The 20,333-nt window shown below is 43.8% G+C and overlaps 1 protein-coding gene and 1 long non-coding RNA gene across 2 annotated transcripts; both read left to right on the top strand.

Annotated features, from left to right (window-relative positions):
- Window positions 1–4,707: 4,707 nt before the first annotated feature.
- On the top strand, window positions 4,708–7,501 carry LOC139023885 (uncharacterized). The gene is made up of 7 exons (XM_070438035.1): window positions 4,708–5,124; window positions 5,302–5,373; window positions 5,585–5,651; window positions 5,734–5,861; window positions 6,013–6,082; window positions 6,183–6,260; window positions 7,467–7,501. The coding sequence occupies exons 1-7, from the start codon at window positions 4,897–4,899 to the stop codon at window positions 7,499–7,501; spliced, it is 678 nt and encodes a 225-aa protein (XP_070294136.1). The 5' UTR covers window positions 4,708–4,896.
- Window positions 7,502–18,668: 11,167 nt separating this feature from the next.
- Window positions 18,669–19,308, top strand: LOC112068137 (uncharacterized). The gene is made up of 3 exons (XR_002893521.2): window positions 18,669–18,840; window positions 19,051–19,117; window positions 19,199–19,308. It is a non-coding gene; the product is annotated as an uncharacterized lncRNA (long non-coding RNA).
- The last annotated feature ends 1,025 nt before the right edge of the window (window positions 19,309–20,333 follow it).

The following is a 20,333-nucleotide window of genomic DNA, read 5'->3' on the forward strand; positions in this document are numbered from 1 at the left end:
ATGAGATGGCTGAAACTTCCCTTTGGCGTGTCCTTGGCCCCCAAGATCTAGCAACGTAAGAAACATGAACTGCTGGGTGACCTCAGAGGCATCGAGCCGTTTACAGACGATATTCTTGTTGTCTGATGCAGAGACTCCGATGAAGAGGACGGAGCGTGACCACAATAACAACCTGCGTGCACTGATGGAGCGGTGCAGGGAGGTGAGGCTCAGGCTCGGTGTGCAAAAACTGCAGTTCAAGCTGAAAGCAGTTCTGTTTCATGGACACATACTTTCCTCTGAGGGACTGAAAATAGACGCAGAGATGACCGGGGCTGCAACTGGAGTGGTTGAAATGTATTCTGCACTGTGTCTTCTTATTGTCTAATCCTTTGGACTACTGTAATATATCATGGTTGCAAGGCATATGAATTAACAGCAAACAACGCAATTATCACAGCACATACAGTGTAGGATGTAATATGGCTTTGCTTCCCCAGTAATTTTACGCACACACCGCTACTGTTAATTTATGCCTGCGACCATGATACCCGCTGTTCATCTGCCTAGTGGCTGTCTGCCACGACCAACCAAAAGCAATAGGCTATGGACTTTTGACGCACACAATATTATACTGTGGTGTTGTGTATCAGACAATAGTGCACATTTTTCGCATTTTTCGCATTTTTCACATTTTAACAAAGAATTCTATAATGTTATTAAACCATTTACAGCTGGCAAAGCCAACCACCATGACTTGCACAGAAAACACTGGATTTTAATTCATAGTACTTTATGTTGTCCTCAGCCTTAGGCGCTGTAGAGGCCCACCCCAAACGACCAAGAACAGATGTGCCACTTACCACTGGTGCAGAACAGGCAAAACTTCAAGGACACCCCACCTCATACTTCAGGAGCAACTGGAATAACATATGCTTCTCCAATTACCACTGGTAGTGGGCAGTTCAGGTCGCAAGGCAAACTGGAGACTTCAAAATCATACTTTCCATACACTTCAGGAGCAGCTGCTGTTGAGCCATCGCAACATCCTACAAAGGTCATTATCAAAGCCTAAACACTGTTCAATGTCATTAAATCCTTTAAAGTATCATCATTTATAAGTAAAAAAAAATGGATGTATCAATCACAGATTGCTCCTTAAGGAATGGAAACAATAATGTGTTGAGAAAGTTTGATTTCAATTGCTACTTTCAGATAGGTCCTCATCGTACTCGGTAACATCCAGGACCCAAAAGAAAGGAAGGAAAAGAACTTGGAAGTCTGTGGAATTTTTTCAGTGGATTCTGAGGAAATGAAACAAAAAATTTGCGGGTGAATTCTTGAGATATGCTTTGTACTAATCGAAAATAATTGTTCATGCATTTCCTGTCAGTCAATCTAATTGGCATAAATCACTCCTTACCTCTCCGCTCTGATAGCTGATGTGTGATGAGCTTTCTAGTGTGAAATGTCTGCAATGGAAATCCACCACTTTGCTTTTGTATGCAACATCTTGGGATATACTGTATGTAGTGTTGTAATTTAGTTATGTTTTGTTTCAAGAAGTTCAAGTCTATTCACAAGTGTGTGGAAAAACCCTGAACGCTCACCTTGCACCGTGAAGCAAGTGGATGATTTGGGACTTAAATGAGAGGAGACCAGTGCAGAGGACTTCCAAGTCATAATGGTATTCTGTCCTGTTACATCTGTATTGTCCATGTTGTCACCTTTAATCTAGAAAAGGGTTTTGGGTTTTGGCATCATTTTGTCTCTCAGCAGGTAACAGAGATGCCATTCTAGTGGTGATGCACCATACTTTTGATAACTGCTTTGTCACCAGCCAGAGATCTCATCTCACTACAAAAACGTAGTGGAGAAAGTTAATGTTCTCTTCCATGACTCTGTGGACTTCTGCAGTGTAAAACAAATTATAATTGTCGGATTAATCGAAATTAGTTGGGAACATAAGTAATTAAGATGTTTTATTTTCACTTGGGGCCAAAGAGGGGAGAGGTCAGGCTTGTCTTTCACATGTCCCTGGTGCTATGCAAAATATCAGAAAGGGAAGAGAACAGAATGGAACATTGTCTTCATATGTGAATGTGTCTTTACCTATTCTTAAACCATGTGAAGGGATGGCATGATTAATGGGAAACAATTACTTGTCTCCACAATGTCTGTGCGCCAGTCACTCCCTCCTTTTCCCATTGGGGGAGGTGTATGGCAGTGTCTGGAACATTGTAGTCCTCTCTGATCTTACACTTATCCTGGGACAGTGTATGACCTAGAGGCTCACTCCCCTCAGTGAGCTTGTCCAGGAGTGGAGTCAAGAGGGCTTACTTGAGATGGGAGTATCTAGAGTTATAATTGATATATGCCATTGGATAGAGTGGTGTTTTTGTACTATGTAGTACCAGGACGAGATTAGACCTCGTCTTTATCAAATTATCCATTAAAGATACCAACTCAAAACCTACGTACGTCTACGAATGGGTGGTTTAAGTTGTATCTAATTATATTCTCAGGATTACTTTCATCGTTATCACTAGTAATCGATTATACACACATATAATTGATCATGTTTTCATATCATGTTTTTCATATAAACGTAAGAAATTCTTAGTACTCACACAGAACTTTAAGAATCACCCACACAGGATTGGTCAGATGTTCACACAGAACTGGTCAGATGTCCACACAGAACATCAGAACATAATTAAAAGGTTACCACACAGAGGTCAACCTACGCGCTCACACAGAACGCTCCTACAAAGATTACCACACAGGATTTCACACCCTGTCTATATGTACAGGGAAACCATAATTGTCACGTTCCTGACCTTATTTCCTTTGTTTAGTCTTTGTTTAGTTGTCAGGACGTGAGCTGGGTGGGTATATTCTATGTTTTGTGTTTCATTGGTTAGGTGTGTCTTATTGGCCTGATATGGTTCTCAATCAGAGGCAGGTGTTTTACGTTGTCTCTCATTGGGAACCATATTAAGGTAAGCTGTTTTCACTGTTTGTTTGTGGGTGATTGTCCTGTTCGTGCGTTCAATGTTTTTATATGTTCACTAGTTCAGGATTGTAGCGTCGTTGGTTTTCTGTTTATTGTTTTGTTCGTATTGAAGAGTACAAATAAATATGGATACATACCATGCTGCGATTTGGTCCTCCTCTCTTTCTCCTAACGACGAGCGTTACAATAATGTAATCAAAATATTACATAGTGGTCCCAAAACAAAATACTCACACAGAGTAACCAGGCATTACCTGGCTAGCACATTTAAAATAATTGGAATTCACCACCTCTGAGGGTCACTTAGACAGTCACACAGACACTTTCAGAACGAGGTCCTTCTTCCAATAGGGCTTCACCAAGTACCGTGTTTCATACAGAACGCACAGTCACCCTGGCCCCTCACCCCCACAGACCGCACCAATCTCCACTGTGATCAATTCAGTGTCAGGACGGCTCTAGGTCGCCCACAACCGACCAGTAGCAGAGTATCTTTGAGTCCGCAAACTCTCAGATTACTCTCCTCTGACTCGGCCCTGCTTACGCCTCCAAGGTGCCCTCCTCACAAAGGAATACACACTCAGAGCCTACGTAACAGAGGCTTATTTAAAAACCCGACTTCAAGTGTGGTTCGCTCACCTCTTTCTTTAAAAAAAACTAAGTTTGAGATGTGGTATCCACTCGGCTCGCCGCCTCTCAGATCAAAGGTGGGTCCATCTGCTTCGTGTGGTTTCCCTGAGATCCCAAGTTTGAGGGATCCCTTGTGCACGATTTGCCCAGATCTTCAGGAGCGGTCACCGAGTGAAGATTCACTTCCCATCCCCGTCGCCAAATGTGGTGGCATATTTCTGCTTTACCAAATGAGGAGAGTTACAAACTACACACCAGTCAGAGTTATACTTAAACTACATCTTTAATAATAAGAAGCTTTGCAATAGCATTTGACCTTCAACAATTCACTATTTCTAATGAAACGTTGAGAGTACCAACAGAAAAGTACAAAGATCTTTTATAGCCAAGATACACCCCTCTCAACTTACATGACGAATCACAGATCTTACGAACTGTTCACAAAGAAAGACTGCCACCACATAATGCAGTGACTCTCATACATAAGGCCTTACAGAAATACAACAGCAGTCCTTACAGAGTCTTGGTGGTTCCAAACTTCTTCAATTTAAGAATGATGGAGGCCACTGTGTTCTTGGGGACCTTCAATGCTGCAGACATGTTTTGGTTCCCTTCCCCAAATCTGTGCCTCGACACAATCCTGTCTTGGAGCTCTACGGACAATTCCTTCGACCTCATGGCTTGGTTTTGCGCTGACATGCATGGTCAACTGTGGGACCTTACATAGACAAGTGTGTGCCTTTCCAAATCATGTCCAATCAATTGAATTTATCCAAGGTAGACTCCAATCAAGTTGTAGAAACATCTCAAGGATGATTAATGGAAACAGGATGCATCTGAGCTAAATTCTGAGTCTCATAGCAAAGGGTCTGAATAATTATGTAAATAAGGTATTTCTGTTTTCTATTTTTAGTACATTTACAAAAATGTCTAATAATCTGTTTTTGCTTTTGTCATTATGGGGTATTCACTTTTGTCATTATGGGGTATTGTGTGTAGATTGCTGAGGGAAAAAAAGTATTTAATACATTTTACAATAAGGCTGTAACGTAACAAAATGTGGAAAAAGTCAAGGTCTCTGAATATTTTTTCGAAGGCACTGTATATAATTAATTTAGAAATCCAATGGATGTAGCAACTGCAGATTGCTCCTTTAAGTTCAGCACTATATTCTTATCAAAATGTGACTCCTCTGCAACAGTAATTTATGCTTGTCACATTATATTTAGCAATTGTCACTGTACTCATCCAGTTCTATCGTTGATGTTGACATGTATTTTGTTTCTCTCTTGACAGCTGGTAAACCTGTCATCCTGGTAGTGCTGCATCACACCTTCGATCCAGACTACACTGTACCTGACAGTAGCAGACTAGTGACCAGAGGTGATGTAAAACTCACAGTGGACTGTCTCTTCCATGAGAGCGAAGGACTACTGAAGTGTCCACGCAATGAAGAAGCAATTAGAAAGATTCTGGACAGGCCAGAAATACAGCCAAAGGTAGTTCACCTTTATTCAATATGATAATTTAGATAAAGAGGAACATTGTGTCCCCAATTAATACAAATGGGAAAAGGTGAGCTTGAGTTGAGATTAGTAACGTCTAGGGAAATAACACGTAGTTGTAATACTCCTCATGCACACTGACCTGTATGTGTACTGTGTATTTTAACTCAGGTGCAGGATGATGAGGTCTGGGAACTAGTCAGAGAMGAAGCCAGTGATGCCCCTGAGCAGGAAAACCTAGAGGTATGTCGTCTCATTTCAGACTTTGCCACTTGGTCAAAATACGAATGACAGGTCAGAGCAGAGGAAGGTGGTCAGAGCAGAGGGGATCAAATCCTGTTTCCTTAGTGTGACAATACAAATATGTTTCAGGTAAATACAATTCAATGATACAGTTAGCAGCTGTGTAAGCCTGTGAACAGTAATAAATAGCCTATCAATCTCTTCCTCCTAGGCAAGGACAATGAGTTTGGAAGAGCAAATCAGGGRCCTCTCACCAGTTGCAGCATTTGCCCTTGCAAGTAAGTTATCTCCCTGAGCTTTATGCATTGTATCATCAGTTGTTGTCAACTCTCTTCCTAATAACATCATATTTGTTTTCAGGAGCTGGAATTGAAGAGGACATTGATATTCAAGAGTTAACAAGAGATGATCTGAATGAACTTCTGCCAGGCCTTGAGCATTTCAAACTTAGGAAGAAGATCAGTGAACTTCTAACCCAATCTAAACAGGTTGGTATAGCCCCAAAAGCTTCTATGGTTACTGTACCACTTTGTGGGATCATTCAGTATAGTTAATAGAATGAAGGTTTTTGATTCAATGTAMATTTCCATTGTATGTACTAATCCCCCCCCCCCGTTTTCTGTTATTTTTGTTTCTTAGGACACAGCTAAACCTATTGATTTAATTCTTAACGAGTTTAGGGAATTCCTTCCAGCTGTTGTCATGAAGAGTAAGTCCCTTTTCAAGGACTTTCAACATAGCTGTCACCCAATACATTTGTGGTGTATCTTTGGTTGTAATTGTATGCAYTGGTCACTTTCTCCTTACAGATGCACTTGTTCCTGGGGGAGTGTTACATGGCTACGTNGATAGTGTGGGACAATGTCAGTTTCCACCGAGCTGCTCAGGTAAGGGAATGGTTTAACATCAATGGGCAGTTTATGAACTTGTACCTCCCTCCATACTCGCCTTTCCTGAATCCGATTGAGGAGTTATTCTCCTCTTGGAGATGGCAAGTGTATGATAGACAACCCTACACCAGAGCAAATCTGCTGCAAGCCATGGATTTAGCCTGTGGTGATATAGGTGAGGAATCATGTCAGGGCTGGATACGGCACACAAGAGGCTTCTTCCCCCGTTGCCTCAGGAGGGACAATATTGCTTGTGATGTCGACGAAGTGCTCTGGCCTGACCCAACCCAAAGACAAGAAGAAGCACATTGATCACATGTTTACTCCTTTGATTTTTTAATTACAGTATCACAGAGACAACGGACAAGTTTGTGAGATGCAGGGTACAGTACTGTAAAAATAGGGGTACAAGGAGGAGGAAGAACAAAAAACAAAATTGCAAAGAGCAAAGCAGAGTAGTAATTTCTGATAAATTTTGAGCTACTATGATAGAACATGTTTTCGTTCATCAAAAGACAATGACGGAAAAATTTTTTTACATTAAAAATGTACTTCTCCCTGAGAATTGTGTGTTTTGAACAAATGTGTTTTCTATTTTTCAGTGTATTGTTTACTGACTGCTTGAGAGTGTATATCATTTTGATCGCTTTGTTTATGCAGTGTTTGATTTTGAACACAGGTAAAACTGTTTTGAGGCGAATGTTTCATTTTGCGAGAGGAGTCAGAGGTTATGTAAATAGTGCTTGAAGATGAGGTTTTGTGTTTAATGTTTTCAGGAAATGGAGCAAGGTTTAAGAGATTGTGTTTGAGCAATTGAGAAAAACTGTATATATATATAGAGAGAGGGATGCTCTGACAGAGAGGAACTGGTCTGCATCATTACAGCTCACTCTCAGGGCCAGAAATGGTTTGTGCAGCTAAAACAGAATAATAAAAGACAATAATGCCAGTTTGATACAGGTGCAACATGTAATGAGTAGGAGAGTGAAAGAGAATATCACCAAATACCCCATTACAGACAAGCAACACACAACTGAAGCTGTACTCAGGAGAGCTAATTTGATCAATGGGTTGAAATCACACAGACTGTCATTAAGGGGGTTAAGCACAAGCTAGTCTTTGAAGTTGTTTAGTCGGACTTAAACCCACTACTCTCTGGTTTTACATGTGAGCACTTAGGACTAATGACTGTCACATTTCCAGCCGAGCTAAACAAAGTGGAGCAGTGTCCCAAATAGCTGCTAAGCTAATATCACGATTTGTTCAATAGTCCAGTAAAGTCTGTGCCAGGAGATATAGAGTAGACGTAACATAGTAAATGTAAATCCAAGATACTCAAATTAGTATATGTTTGGTATGGTTACGTAAAACAGATGGTTACTGAGGGTGGTTTATCGGGGTGGGTGTATAAGTCAAATGTTTAGCAACTCAAAGGTTGCACGTTCAAATCTCATCAGGGACAGCTTTAGTATTTTAGCAACTTTTCAACTACTTACTACCTTTTAGCATGTTAGCTAACCTGTCTCCTAACCATAACCTTAACCCTTATCCTAACCTTAACCCTTTAAGCTGACTCCTATATTTAACCCTAACCTTAACCCCTAGCCTAGCTAACGTTAGCCAACTAGCTAACGTTATCCACCAAGCTAGAATTCATAACATATCATGTGATTTGCAAATTCAGAACACATATTACGTTTTGCAATTCGTTACATATTGNGTGGTTGAAATGTATTCTGCCACTGTGTCTTCTTATTGTCTAATCCTTTAGGACTACTGTAATATATCATGGTTGCAAGGCATATGAATTAACAGCAAACAACGCAATTATCACAGCACATACAGTGTAGGATGTAATATGGCTTTGGCTTCCCCAGTAATTTTACGCACACACCGCTACTGTTAATTTATATGCCTTGCGACCATGATACCCGCTGTTCATCTGCCTAGTGGCTGTCTGCCACGACCAACCAAAAGCAATAGGCTATGGACTTTGGACGCACACAATATTATACTGTTGGTGTTGGGGTATCAGACAATAGTGCACATTTTTCGCATTTTTCGCATTTTTCACATTTTTTAACATAAGAATTCTATAATGTTATTAAACCMTTTTACAGCTGRCAAAGCCAACCACCATGACTTGCACAGAAAACACTGGATTTTAATTCATAGTACTTTATGTTGTCCTCAGCCTTAGGYGCTGTAGAGGCCCACCCCAAACGACCAAGAAMAGATGTGCCACTTACCACTGGTGGGCAGAACAGGCAAAACTTCAAGGACACCCCACCTCATACTTCAGGAGCAACTGGAATAACATATGCTTCTCCAATTACCACTGGTAGTGGGGCCTTATTATCTTTGTTTCATTATTATTTTAGTTAGGGGATGCGGGTGCTGACATGGAATGTATTGTTTTTGATTGTCTAGGGTCTTGTACGTTTAATGGCAGTTGGTCTTGTCTAGTGTTTTGTTGTCTATGGGCTGCCTAATGTGTATTCTCATAGAGGCAGCTTGTGGTTTATTGTCTGATGAGAGCCTATTTTAAGCAGGTCATAGGCAAGTTGGCGTTGTGGTAATGTCTTGTTGTACGTTTGTAGCTTTGTGTGTTGCACTTACGTTATAGCTCAGCCCACGCGTGTTGCTTTTTGTTTAGGTTTCTAATTAGTCGTTCGTTTTGGTTTTTCTTTATTCTTCCAAATAAAATGAGAATGTTTTTCCACACGCTGCCGCTTGGTTCCAGTCTCTTCCATCAAGGACAATCGTGACCAGAAATTCCCACCATAAGGACCAAGAGGTGTAAAGCTAGCAAGGGAGCCATGCGCATAAGAGGATCTCATGCGGACATGGAGAAGAATTATTGGATGGAAAGGGACCTTGGCCGTCACCATGGAGAATATCGCCGCCCTCGTGAAAGAGCTGAGGCAGCTAAGCCGAGAGCCGCGGTATGAGAGCTCGCGCCGTAGCGGGAAACAGGAGCAAAGACTGCAACCTACCACTACGTGGAGGAGTCATCACAGGTGGGCGACTGACCCAGGGAGAATGACCGAGCCCCGCCTGGCGATTCTCTGCGCAGTGCGAGGAGGGATACCGGCGATTGAGAGCCGACGAGCCCTACCCGAGCCGGTAGTCCGAGCTCGCGTAGGGAAGCCTGTGAGTCAGCCCCAGAAAAATATTGGGGGGGAGGCTAAGAAGGAGTGTGGCGAAGTCAGTAGGGAGACCTGCGCAGCAGAGTAGCCCTGACTTACCCTGGAGGAGCGGAGAGTACGGCGCAGACACCGCTGTACGCAGTAAGAGCGCCATGGTGTGTCCTCTCCTGTACGTGTTTCATTAGCCGTGCGGGTTATTCCACCCTCCCGCACTCCAGGCTAGATGTGGCATTGAGACACGGTGCCATTGAAGCCGGGCTCACGCGTCTGGTCTTCCAGTGCGTCCCCTCGGCGCCGGCATACAATGGCACCAGCCCCCATTACGCCATGGCACTGTCCCCCGGCTTCGCCTACATAGCCCGGTGGCGGCAATATTCCACCGTCCCCGCACTGCGTCTGCGGCAAGACGGGAGCATACAAAGAAGACCCCAGTTGGCTTATTTTGCTTTGGTGCATGGCTCAGTGCTCGAAGGAGCCAGACGCCTGCCACGCGTCCCGCGTATTCCGGCGCCACCTCCGCCGCCCAGTCCCAGTACCTATCCAGTGCCTACACCACGCACCCACAGGCATTCCTGGTGCGTCTCCAGAGCCTGTTCCTCCTCCACGCACTTAACCCTGTGTGTGCGGGCTCTCCAGCACCGGCGGTCTCACCAGTTCTGGCACCACGCACCAAGCTTCCTATGCGTCTCCAGAGCCCTGTTCCTCCATCCAGTACTAGCCCTACTGGTGCGTGTCTTCCAGCCCCGGCGTACACCGTTCTGACCACGCCACCCAAGCCTCCTGTAAGTGTCCCCAGAGTCCTGTGCTCCTGTTGCTGTCCCCGCACTCAGCCCGGAGATGGCGCTGTCCCCAGCCCGGTACACCAGTCCGGCACCACGCACTAGGCCTAATGCTGCGTCTCCAGTGTCCAGTATTTGCCCTGTTCCTTCTCCCTCCCCCCCTCCACCGCACTAAGCCCTAGATGCGAGTCCCCAACCCGGTACCACCTAGTGCCGCACACCACTAGGCCTAATGTGCGTTCTCCAGGGTCCAGTAATGCCCTGTTCCTTTTCCCCGTACTAGCCTGAAGGTGCGTGTCCCTTAGCCCGGCATCCAGTCCGGACCACCCACAGCTACAGTGTGCCGTCAGCCGGCCAGAGCTGCCCGTCTTGCAAGCCCGTTCAGAGCTGCCCGTCTGCCAAGCACGTCTGAGCTGCCCGTTGCCAAGCCACGTCTGAGACTGCCCGTCTGCCAACACCAGTCTGAGCTGCCCGTCTGCAAGCACCCGTACTCTGAAGCTCACCGTCTGCCAAAGCACCCCGTCTGCCCCGTCTGCCAAGGCACCGTCGAGCTGCCCGTCTCCAAGCACGTCTGAGCTGCCCGTCTGCCAAGCACCGTCTGAGCTGCCCGTCTTCTGCCAAAGCACGTAGAGCCTTTTTGCCTTTTGGGGGGGGGGGCCCCCCGGTTTTCTTTTCTGTCCCGAGCCGTCAGAGCTGCCCCGTCTGTCCCCGAGCCGCTTAGAGCCGTAGTCCGCCAGACAGGAATACAGCCCAGAGCCGTCGCAGACATAGACAGCCAGAGCCGTCCTCCGCCAGACAAGACAGCCCAGAAGCCGTCCGCCAGCAGACAGGATCAGCCAGAGGGCGGGCGGTCCGCCAGACCAGATGCGAGGCCGAGTTAGCCGTCCGCAACGACAGGACAGCCAGAGCCGTCCGCCGACAGGGATCAGCCAGAGAAGCCGTGCCGCCACGAGACAGGATCAGTGCCAGGAGCCGTCCGCCAACAGATCAGCCAGAGCCGTCCGCCATAACAGATCAGCCCAGAGCCGGTCCGCCAGCCATGAGCAGCCAGACTCTCCGCCAGCCATGAAGCAGCCAGAGCCGGCAGCCACCATGACAAGCCCAGAGCCGTCAGCCACCGATGAGAACAAAGAGCGCCGCAGCCATAGCCAGGCCAGAGTCGCCAGCCAGCCATGAGCAGCCAGACGCCAGCAGCCATGAGACAGCCAGAAGTCGCAGCCATCCGGATCTTCCAAAAGCCGCCAGTCAGCCAGAGGATCTACCAGAGCCACCAAGCGGGAGAGTATTGACAATTGGGGATGATGGGAGGCCACGTCCCGCACCCGAGCCGCCTTCCCACAATAAAAGGCCCACCCGGAAACCCTCCCTTCAATGTTACAGGTTGTGCCGTCGGAGTCCGCACCTTTGGGGGCGGGTTTTTTCGTTTGTCTAGGTTTGTAGTTTAATGGCCGCGCGCAAGTGATTGTCTAGGTGTTTGTATGTCTATAGTCTTGCCTAGATTGTTCTCAATTAGAGGCGCTGGGTTACTTGTCTACTGATTGAGACCATATTTAAGGCAAGTTCATAGGCAGTTGGGTTTTGTGGGTAATGTCTATGTTGTACGTTTGTAGCATTGTGTTGTGCACTTACGTTTATAGCGTCACGATCCTTTGGTTGTTTTGTATTTAGTCTTCTAATTAGTTGTTTGAATTTTCGTGTTTTTCTTTATTCTCAAATAAAAGAGAATGTATTTTCCACCGCTGCGTTGTTCCACTTCTTCCACTCAAAGCACTCGTGACATTGTTAAGTTGTGCGAAGAATTTGTCGGAAACTTAACTTCGCTTAAATGCTGTTAGGTCATGTAACGTCTGTTACATAAAATGATCGAGTCATGTACTTCACCAGAAAGAGCGCTTGCTATCCGGTTTTATGTGAAAATTAAACAAGGTGCAGTTCAAGCTGAAAGCAGTTCTGTTTCATGGACACATACTTTCCTCTGAGGGACTGAAAATAGACGCAGAGATGACCGGGGCTGAACTGGAGATACCGACGCCCACTGATGCCAAGGCAGAACAGCATTTCATTGGCTTTGTGACATACCTGGCCAAGTTCCTGCCAAAGCTGTCTGAGTTGAGAGTTAATAACAGTTGAGACAAACCGTAAGCCGTTGATCTTCAAGAAGCTGCTCCTCTGTGCCCCTAAGTCTTTCCAAGGTATGTTAATGCAGCTGCAAAACTACAACCTGGGTGTCACCTAAAAGCCTGGGCCGGAAATGTACATCAGCGACTCTCTGAGCAGAGCAACAACACAAGCCAGGAGGACAGATGCACCACACACACAGCACACTGTGAGCAGGCACAGCATTGCAATGTTACAAACCACAGGTTCCGCCAGATCTTTTAGTTCACAGAGGTGGGTGAGGATTTACAAGACTTGATGTCAGTAGTTCTTTCAGGATGGTCAGCTGTGAAAGAGGACACATCTTTGAGTGTAAGAGACTATTGGTCCTTCTGCGATTAAATCAACGTGCTGTACAGCGGAAAATGCGTTATTATTCTAAGGGACTGAGGGCGGAAATGCTGAGCCGCATAAATGCAAGCCACATTGGCGGGGAGGCTCGCTATAGACAGGCAAGGGACACACTTTCCTGGCCAAACATGAGAGGGGAAATCAAGGACATGTATCCAACTGCTCAGCCTGTAATGAATATGCACGAGCACAGCAAAACGAATCAATGATTTCACATGACATCCCAGAGTGCCCATGGCAAACAGTGAGCATGGACCTTTTTGCGTATATAGGAAAGTAATTCCTGATTATGATTGATCATTACGCAGATTACTGGGAGGTGAAGCCAGATGTGTCAGCTGACATGGTCGTCACATTCTGCAAAGTCCAGTGTGCCAGTCATGGACAACCAGACTGTGTAATCACGGAGAATGGGGGGGTGCTATGATTCAGCCAGATTTTTTAAAATGACAGAGTGTGGATTCATTCATGTCATCTCATCCCCTCACCATCCAACAGCCAGAGTGAAAGACTTATGCAAGAGGGCCTTGCTAGACGGTATGGACGTATGGTCAGCTATACGGCAGTGGTGCAACATGCCCACAGAGGGGATGGACAGTAGCCCCGCACAGCGTCTGATGTCGCGCAGTCACCGTTGCCGGCGACACCCAACCTGCTGAAGCCCTCTTAGGTTATGGGTGTCACCAGTAGTGGTGCGTGGGTAAAATCACTGGGGAGGCCAGAAAAAATGCAATATTACAATCTGTGTTGTGATAATTGCGTTGTTTGCTCTATAACCTGTTAATTCACAGTGGCGTGTATTCATGGACGCCAAGGGAAGCCAGGCTTTCCCAAAATAAAATAAATGTATAAAATAATTAATATTTTTTCGTAATTTTCCTTCAATTCGCAAGAGGCTGAATGCATCTCACAGGAGAAAGCATCCGAGCGAGCAAAACGCACCCCTCTGTCTCTGTTGGCCATCTCTCTGATACTGTCTGGTCCAAACGAGTATGACATTGTTGCTGCCCGTAGCATTGAATGCAAGGGAAGCCAGCGAGCATTTGGCCTCCCTTAACAAAAAAAAGTATTAAAAAATGTGCCAATCAGTGTTCAGCTAAACTAAGCGAGCTCAACTGTGAATGGTTGTGGCGGGAAAAAAAGTGTCAAGGGAAGCAAGCTTGGATTTAGCGTCTCTCTTATCAAATCGCTTTGAGAGCATACATCATTAACAGAAACAAGTTGAATTGTTGCATCTTGTTGTGCTGTTGTCCTCCAGTGGCTAGCTAGCTTGCAAGCTAAAATTGTCCTTTTACTAAATTAGCCATGGATGGATATATGGATTTGGACTTGTGGTTTTTCTTAATTCTCCGTACTAGCCAATGATTATAATGCGATTCTGATCCAACCATTAATTCATACAATATTGTGCCCCTTGCCTGAGGGGATGGAAGTTCAATATGTACAGTAGCTAGATGTAGAAGGCTAATGTTAACTAGCTAACGCTATCCATGAATGAAAGTTAGGCGAGCAAGCATTTTTGCCAGGTAGCCTAGGCCAAAAAAAAAAAAAGCATGTGCTGTATGACAGGGTGATAGACTGTTTCATCAAAATGAAAGAGAGGATAGCATTGGTGTTTCTCTACAAGTAGTGTGAGTCAACATGTTTTTTCTACTTGCACGAATGCGCGCACACACACACACACACGTGCACACAGAAATCAGAACCATGGACAGCCACATCATATTTAGCTTATGTTGATTGGAATAAATCGTTTTTGGTATCTTTTAGTTGTCACTGTATTAGACTACGCAGAGCTGTTTTGATGATGTTTAAATGTTTTAGTTTAAATAGTGCTGCAATAGTGGAGGCAGCTCCTGTTTTCTTTGCGACTTGCGGTAACTCTCTGTAGTTCTAAATCAATAGTTGTGTCACACCCTGGCCTTAGTTATCTTTGTTTTCATTATTATTTTAGTTAGGTCAGGGTGTGACATGGGGAATGTATGTGTTTTGATTTGTCTAGGGGTTTGTACGTTTAATGGGTCAGTGTCTTGTCTAGGTGTTTTGTATGTCTATGGCTGCCTAGATTGGTTCTCAATTAGAGGCAGCTGTGGTTTATTGTCTCTGATTGAGAGCCATATTTAAGGCAGTCATAGGCAGTTGGGTTTTGTGGGTAATTGTCTATGTTGTACGTTTGTAGCTTGTGTGTGCACTTACGTTTATAGCGTCACGATCGTTTGTTGTTTTGTTTAGGTTTCTAATAGTGTTCGTTTCGTGTTTTTCTTTATTCTCAAATAAAAGAGAATGTATTTTCCACACGCTGCGCCTTGGTCCACTTCTTCCACTCAAGACGATCGTGACAAGTTGTTAAGTTGTGCGAAGAATTTGTCGGAAACATTAACTTCCTTAAATGCTGTAGGTCATGTAACTGTCTGTTACATAAAATATGAGTCATGGACTTCACCAGAAAGAGGTTGCTATCCGGTTTTGTGATAAAACAAAGGTGTGGTTGAAATGTATTCTGCCACTGTGTCTTCTTATTGTCTAATCCTTTAGGACTACTGTAATATATCATGGTTGCAAGGCATATGAATTAACAGTAACTGCTTTGTCACAAGCCAGAGACTGCATCTCACTACAAAAACGTAGTGGAGAAAGTTAATGTTCTCTTCCATGACTCTGTGGGACTTCTGCAGTGTAAAACAAATTATAATTGTGGCGGATTAATCAGAATTAGTTGGGTAACATAGATAATTAAGATGTTTTATTTTCACTTGGGGCCAAAGAGGGGAGAGGTCAGGCTTGTCTTTCACATGTCCCTGGTGCTATGCAGAATATCGAGAAGGGAAGAGAACAGAATGGAAACTTGTCTTCATATGTGAATGTGTCTTTACCTATTCTTAAACCATGTGAAGGGATGGCATGATTAATGGGGAAACAATTACTTGTCTCCACAATGTCTGTGCGCGCAGTCACCCCTCCTTTTCCATTGGGGGGAGGTGTATGGCAGTGTCTGGAAAATTGTATGTCCTCTCTGATTTTACACTTATCCTGGGACAGTGTATGACCTAGAGGCTCACTCCCCTCAGTGAGCTTGTCCAGGAGTGGAGTCAAGAGGGGGCTTACTTGAGATGGGAGTATCTAGAGTTGATAATTGATATATGCCATTGGATTGAGTTGGTGTTTTTGTACTATGTAGTACCAGGAACGAGATTAGAACTCGTCTTTATCAAATTATCCATTAAAGATACCAACTCAAAACCTACGTACGTCTACGAATGGGTGGTTTAAGTTGTATCTAATTATATTCTCAGGATTACTTTCATCGTTATCACTAGTAATCGATTATACACACATATAATTGATCATGTTTTCATATCATGTTTTCATATAAAACGTAAGAAATTCTTAGTTACTCACACAGAACTTTAAGAATCACCCACACAGGATTGGTCAGATGTTCACACAGAACTGGTCAGATGTCCACACAGAACATCAGAACATAATTAAAAGGTTACCCACACAGAGTCAACCTACCGCGCTCACACAGAACGCTCCTACAAAGATTACCACACAGGATTTCACACCCTGTCTATATGTACAGGGAAACCCATAATTGTCACGTTCCTGACCTTTTTTCTTTGTTTAGTCTTTGTTTAGTTGGTCAGGACGTGAGCTGGGTGGGTATATTCTATGTTTTGTGTTTCATTGGTTTAGGTGTGTCTTATTGGCCTGATATGGTTCTCAATCAGAGGCAGGTGTTTTACGTTGTCTCTCATTGGGAACCATATTAAGGTAAGCTGTTTTCACTGTTTGTTTGTGGGTGATTGTTCCGTTCGTGCGTTCAATGTTTTTTATATGTTCACTAGTTCAGATTGTAGCGTCGTTGGTTTCGTTCTGTTTTTGTTTTGTTCGTATTGAAGAGTATTCAAATAAATATGGATACATACCATGCTGCGATTTGGTCCTCCTCTCTTTTCCTAACGACGAGCGTTACAATAATGTAATCAAAATATTACATAGTGGTCCCAAAACAAAATACTCACACAGAGTAACCCAGGGCATACTGGCTAGCACATTTAAAATAATTGGAATTCACCACCTCTGAGGGTCACTTAGACAGTCACACAGACACTTTCAGAACGAGGTCCTTCTTCCAATAGGGCTTCACCAAGTACCGTGTTTCATACAGAACGCACAGTCACCCTGGCCCGTCCCCCACAGACCGCACCAATCTCACTGTGATCAATTCAGTGTCAGGACGGCTCTAGGTCGCCACAACCGACCAGTAGCAGAGTATCTTTGAGTCCGCAAACTCTCAGATTACTCTCCTCTGACTCGGCCCTGCTTACGCCTCCAAGGTGCCCTCCTCACAAGGAATACACACTCAGAGCCTACGTAACAGAGGCTTATTTAAAACCCGACTTCAAGTGTGGTTCGCTCACCTCTTTCTTTAAAAAAACTAAGTTTGAGATGTGGTATCCACTCGGCTCGCGCCTCTCAGATCAAAGGTGGGTCCATCTGCTTCGTGTGGTTTCCCTGAGATCCCAAGTTTGAGGGATCCCTTGTGCACGATTTGCCCAGATCTTCAGGAGCGGTCACCGAGTGAAGATTCACTCCCATCCCGTCGCCAAATGTGGTGGCATATTTTCTGCTTTACCAAATGAGGAGAGTTACAAACTAACAACCAGTCAGAGTTATACTTAAACTACATCTTTAATAATAAGAAGCTTTGCAATAGCATTTGACCTTCAACAATTCACTATTTCTAATGAAACGTTGAGAGTACCAACAGAAAAGTACAAAGATCTTTTATAGCCAAGATACACCCCTCTCAACTTACATGACGAATCACAGATCTTACGAACTGTTCACAAAGAAGACTGCCACCACATAATGCAGTGACTCTCATACATAAGGCCTACAGAAATACACAAGCAGTCCTTACAGAGTCTTGGTGGTTCCAAACTTCTTCAATTTAAGAATGATGGAGGCACTGTGTTCTTGGGGACCTTCAATGCTGCAGACATGTTTTGGTTCCCTTCCCAAATCTGTGCCTCGACACAATCCTGTCTTGGAGCTCTACGGAAATTCCTTCGACCTCATGGCTTGGTTTTGCGCTGACATGCATGGTCAACTGTGGACCTTACATAGACAAGTGTGTGCCTTTCCAAATCATGTCCAATCAATTGAATTTATCAAAGGTAGACTCCAATCAAGTTGTAGAAAATCTCAAGATGATTAATGGAAACAGGATGCATCTGAGCTAAATTCTGAGTCTCATAGCAAAAGGTCTGAATATATTATGTAAATAAGGTATTTCTGTTTTCTATTTTTAGTACATTTACAAAAATGTCTAATAATCTTTTTTTTTGCTTTTGTCATTATGGGGTATTCACTTTTGTCATTATGGGGTATTGTGATGATGTTGCTGAGGGAAAAAAGTATTTAATACATTTTACAATAAGGCTGTAGTAACAAAAATGTGGAAAAAGTCAAGGTCTCTGAATATTTTTCGAAGGCACTGTATATATAATTAAAGAATCCAATGGATGTAGCAACTGGTGCTCCTTTAAGTCAGCACTATATTCTTATCAAAATGTGACTCCTCTGCAACAGTAATTTAATGCTTGTCACATTTATTTTAGCAATTGTCACTGTACTCATCCAGTTCTATCGTTGATTTGACATGTATTTTGTTTCTCTCTTGACAGCTGGTAAACCTGTCATCCTGGTAGTGCTGCATCACACTTCGATCCAGACTACACTGTACCTGACAGTAGCAGACTAGTGACCAGAGGTGATGTAAAACTCACAGTGGACTGTCTCTTCCATGAGAGCGAAGGACTACTGAAGTGTCCACGCAATGAAGAAGCAATTAGAAAGATTCTGGACAGGCCAGAAATACAGCAAAAGGTAGTTCACCTTTATTCATTATGATAATTTAGATAAAGAGGAACATTGTGTCCCAATTAATACAAATGGGAAAAGGTGAGCTTGAGTTGAGATTAGTAACGTCTAGGGAAATAACACGTAGTTGTAATACTCCTCATGCACACTGACCTGTATGTGTACTGTGTATTTTAACTCAGGTGCAGGATGATGAGGTCTGGGAACTAGTCAGAGACGAAGCCAGTGATCCCTGAGCAGGAAAACCTAGAGGTATGTCGTCTCATTTCAGACTTTGCCACTTGGTCAAAATACGAATGACAGGTCAGAGCAGAGGAAGGTGGTCAGAGCAGAGGGGATCAAATCCTGTTTCCTTAGTGTGACAATACAAATATGTTTCAGGTAAATACAATTCAATGATACAGTTAGCAGCTGTGTAAGCCTGTGAACAGTATAAATAGCCTATCAATCTCTTCCTCCTAGGCAAGGACAATGAGTTTGGAAGAGCAAATCAGGGACCTCTCACCAGTTGCAGCATCTACCCTTGCAAGTAAGTTATCTCCCTGAGCTTTATGCATTGTATCATCGTTGTTGTCAACTCTCTTCCTAATAACATCATATTTGTTTTCAGGAGCTGGAATTGAAGAGGACATTGATATTCAAGAGTTAACAAGAGATGATCTGAATGAACTTCTGCCAGGCCTTGAGCATTTCAAACTTAGGAAGAAGATCAGTGAACTTCTAACCAATCTAAACAGGTTGGTATAGCCCAAAAGCTTCTATGGTTACTGTACCACTTTTGTGGGATCATTCAGTATAGTTAATAGAATGAAGGTTTTTGATTCAATGTACATTTCCATTGTATGTACTAATCCCCCATGTTTTCTCTGTTATTTTGTTTTTAGGCACAGCTAAACCTATCGATTTTAATTCTTAACGAGTTTAGGGATTTCCTTCCAGCTGTTGTCATGAAGAGTAAGTCCCTTTTCAAGGACTTTCAGCATAGCTGTCACCCAATACATTTGTGGTGTTATCTTTGGTTGTAATTGTATGCACTGGTCACTTTCTCCTTACAGATGCACTTGTTCTGGGGGAGTGTTACATGGCTACGTCCCTATTCTTAAAGATTTGGAGAAGCAGCTGGCCAAAGCCCTGCACTTCATTCAGGCACACGTTGAACTGCTTGAGAGCTCAAATCAAGAAGAGCCATGGAGGCTGAGGGCAATGCTGTGTCCCCATCAGCTGACTCTGCTACAGCAGGAAACCAGCTATCCAATGTTGCGAGGTAAATGACATAACTGCTGTCTGTGTTGGTTGCAGAACATTGGTTCTCATCCTCACGAATCAAAAAGACAGATAATGGTAATACAAAATGTAAACACGTAGATTTCATGAATAGTGTAGTTTTGTTGAGAAGTTAAACATTCAAGACATTCACTATTGGGACTTTAATGGAGCTCGACACAGTCTTTCTTTAGCCTGAAATTACTCTGTTAACAGCCGCAATGTTAATTTTTCCCAGTACATAAACAATCTGTTAAAGGCGCTTTACAGAATGACCGGGTAACTCAACCTTAACTCAACCTTTTTATTAAACAGAAGAATTCTATATGTTATTAAACCCTTTACAGCTGCAAAGCCAACCACAATAACGTGCACAGATTCACAGAAAGCTGCAAAACATGAATTTTAATTCATAGTACTTATTGTTGTCCTCAGCCTTAGGTGCTGTAGAGGCCCACCCCAAACGACCAAGAACAGATGTT

The sequence above is a fragment of the Salvelinus sp. IW2-2015 genome, unplaced genomic scaffold, assembly GCF_002910315.2.
Source record: "Salvelinus sp. IW2-2015 unplaced genomic scaffold, ASM291031v2 Un_scaffold86, whole genome shotgun sequence".
NCBI classification, from domain to species: domain Eukaryota; kingdom Metazoa; phylum Chordata; class Actinopteri; order Salmoniformes; family Salmonidae; genus Salvelinus; species Salvelinus sp. IW2-2015.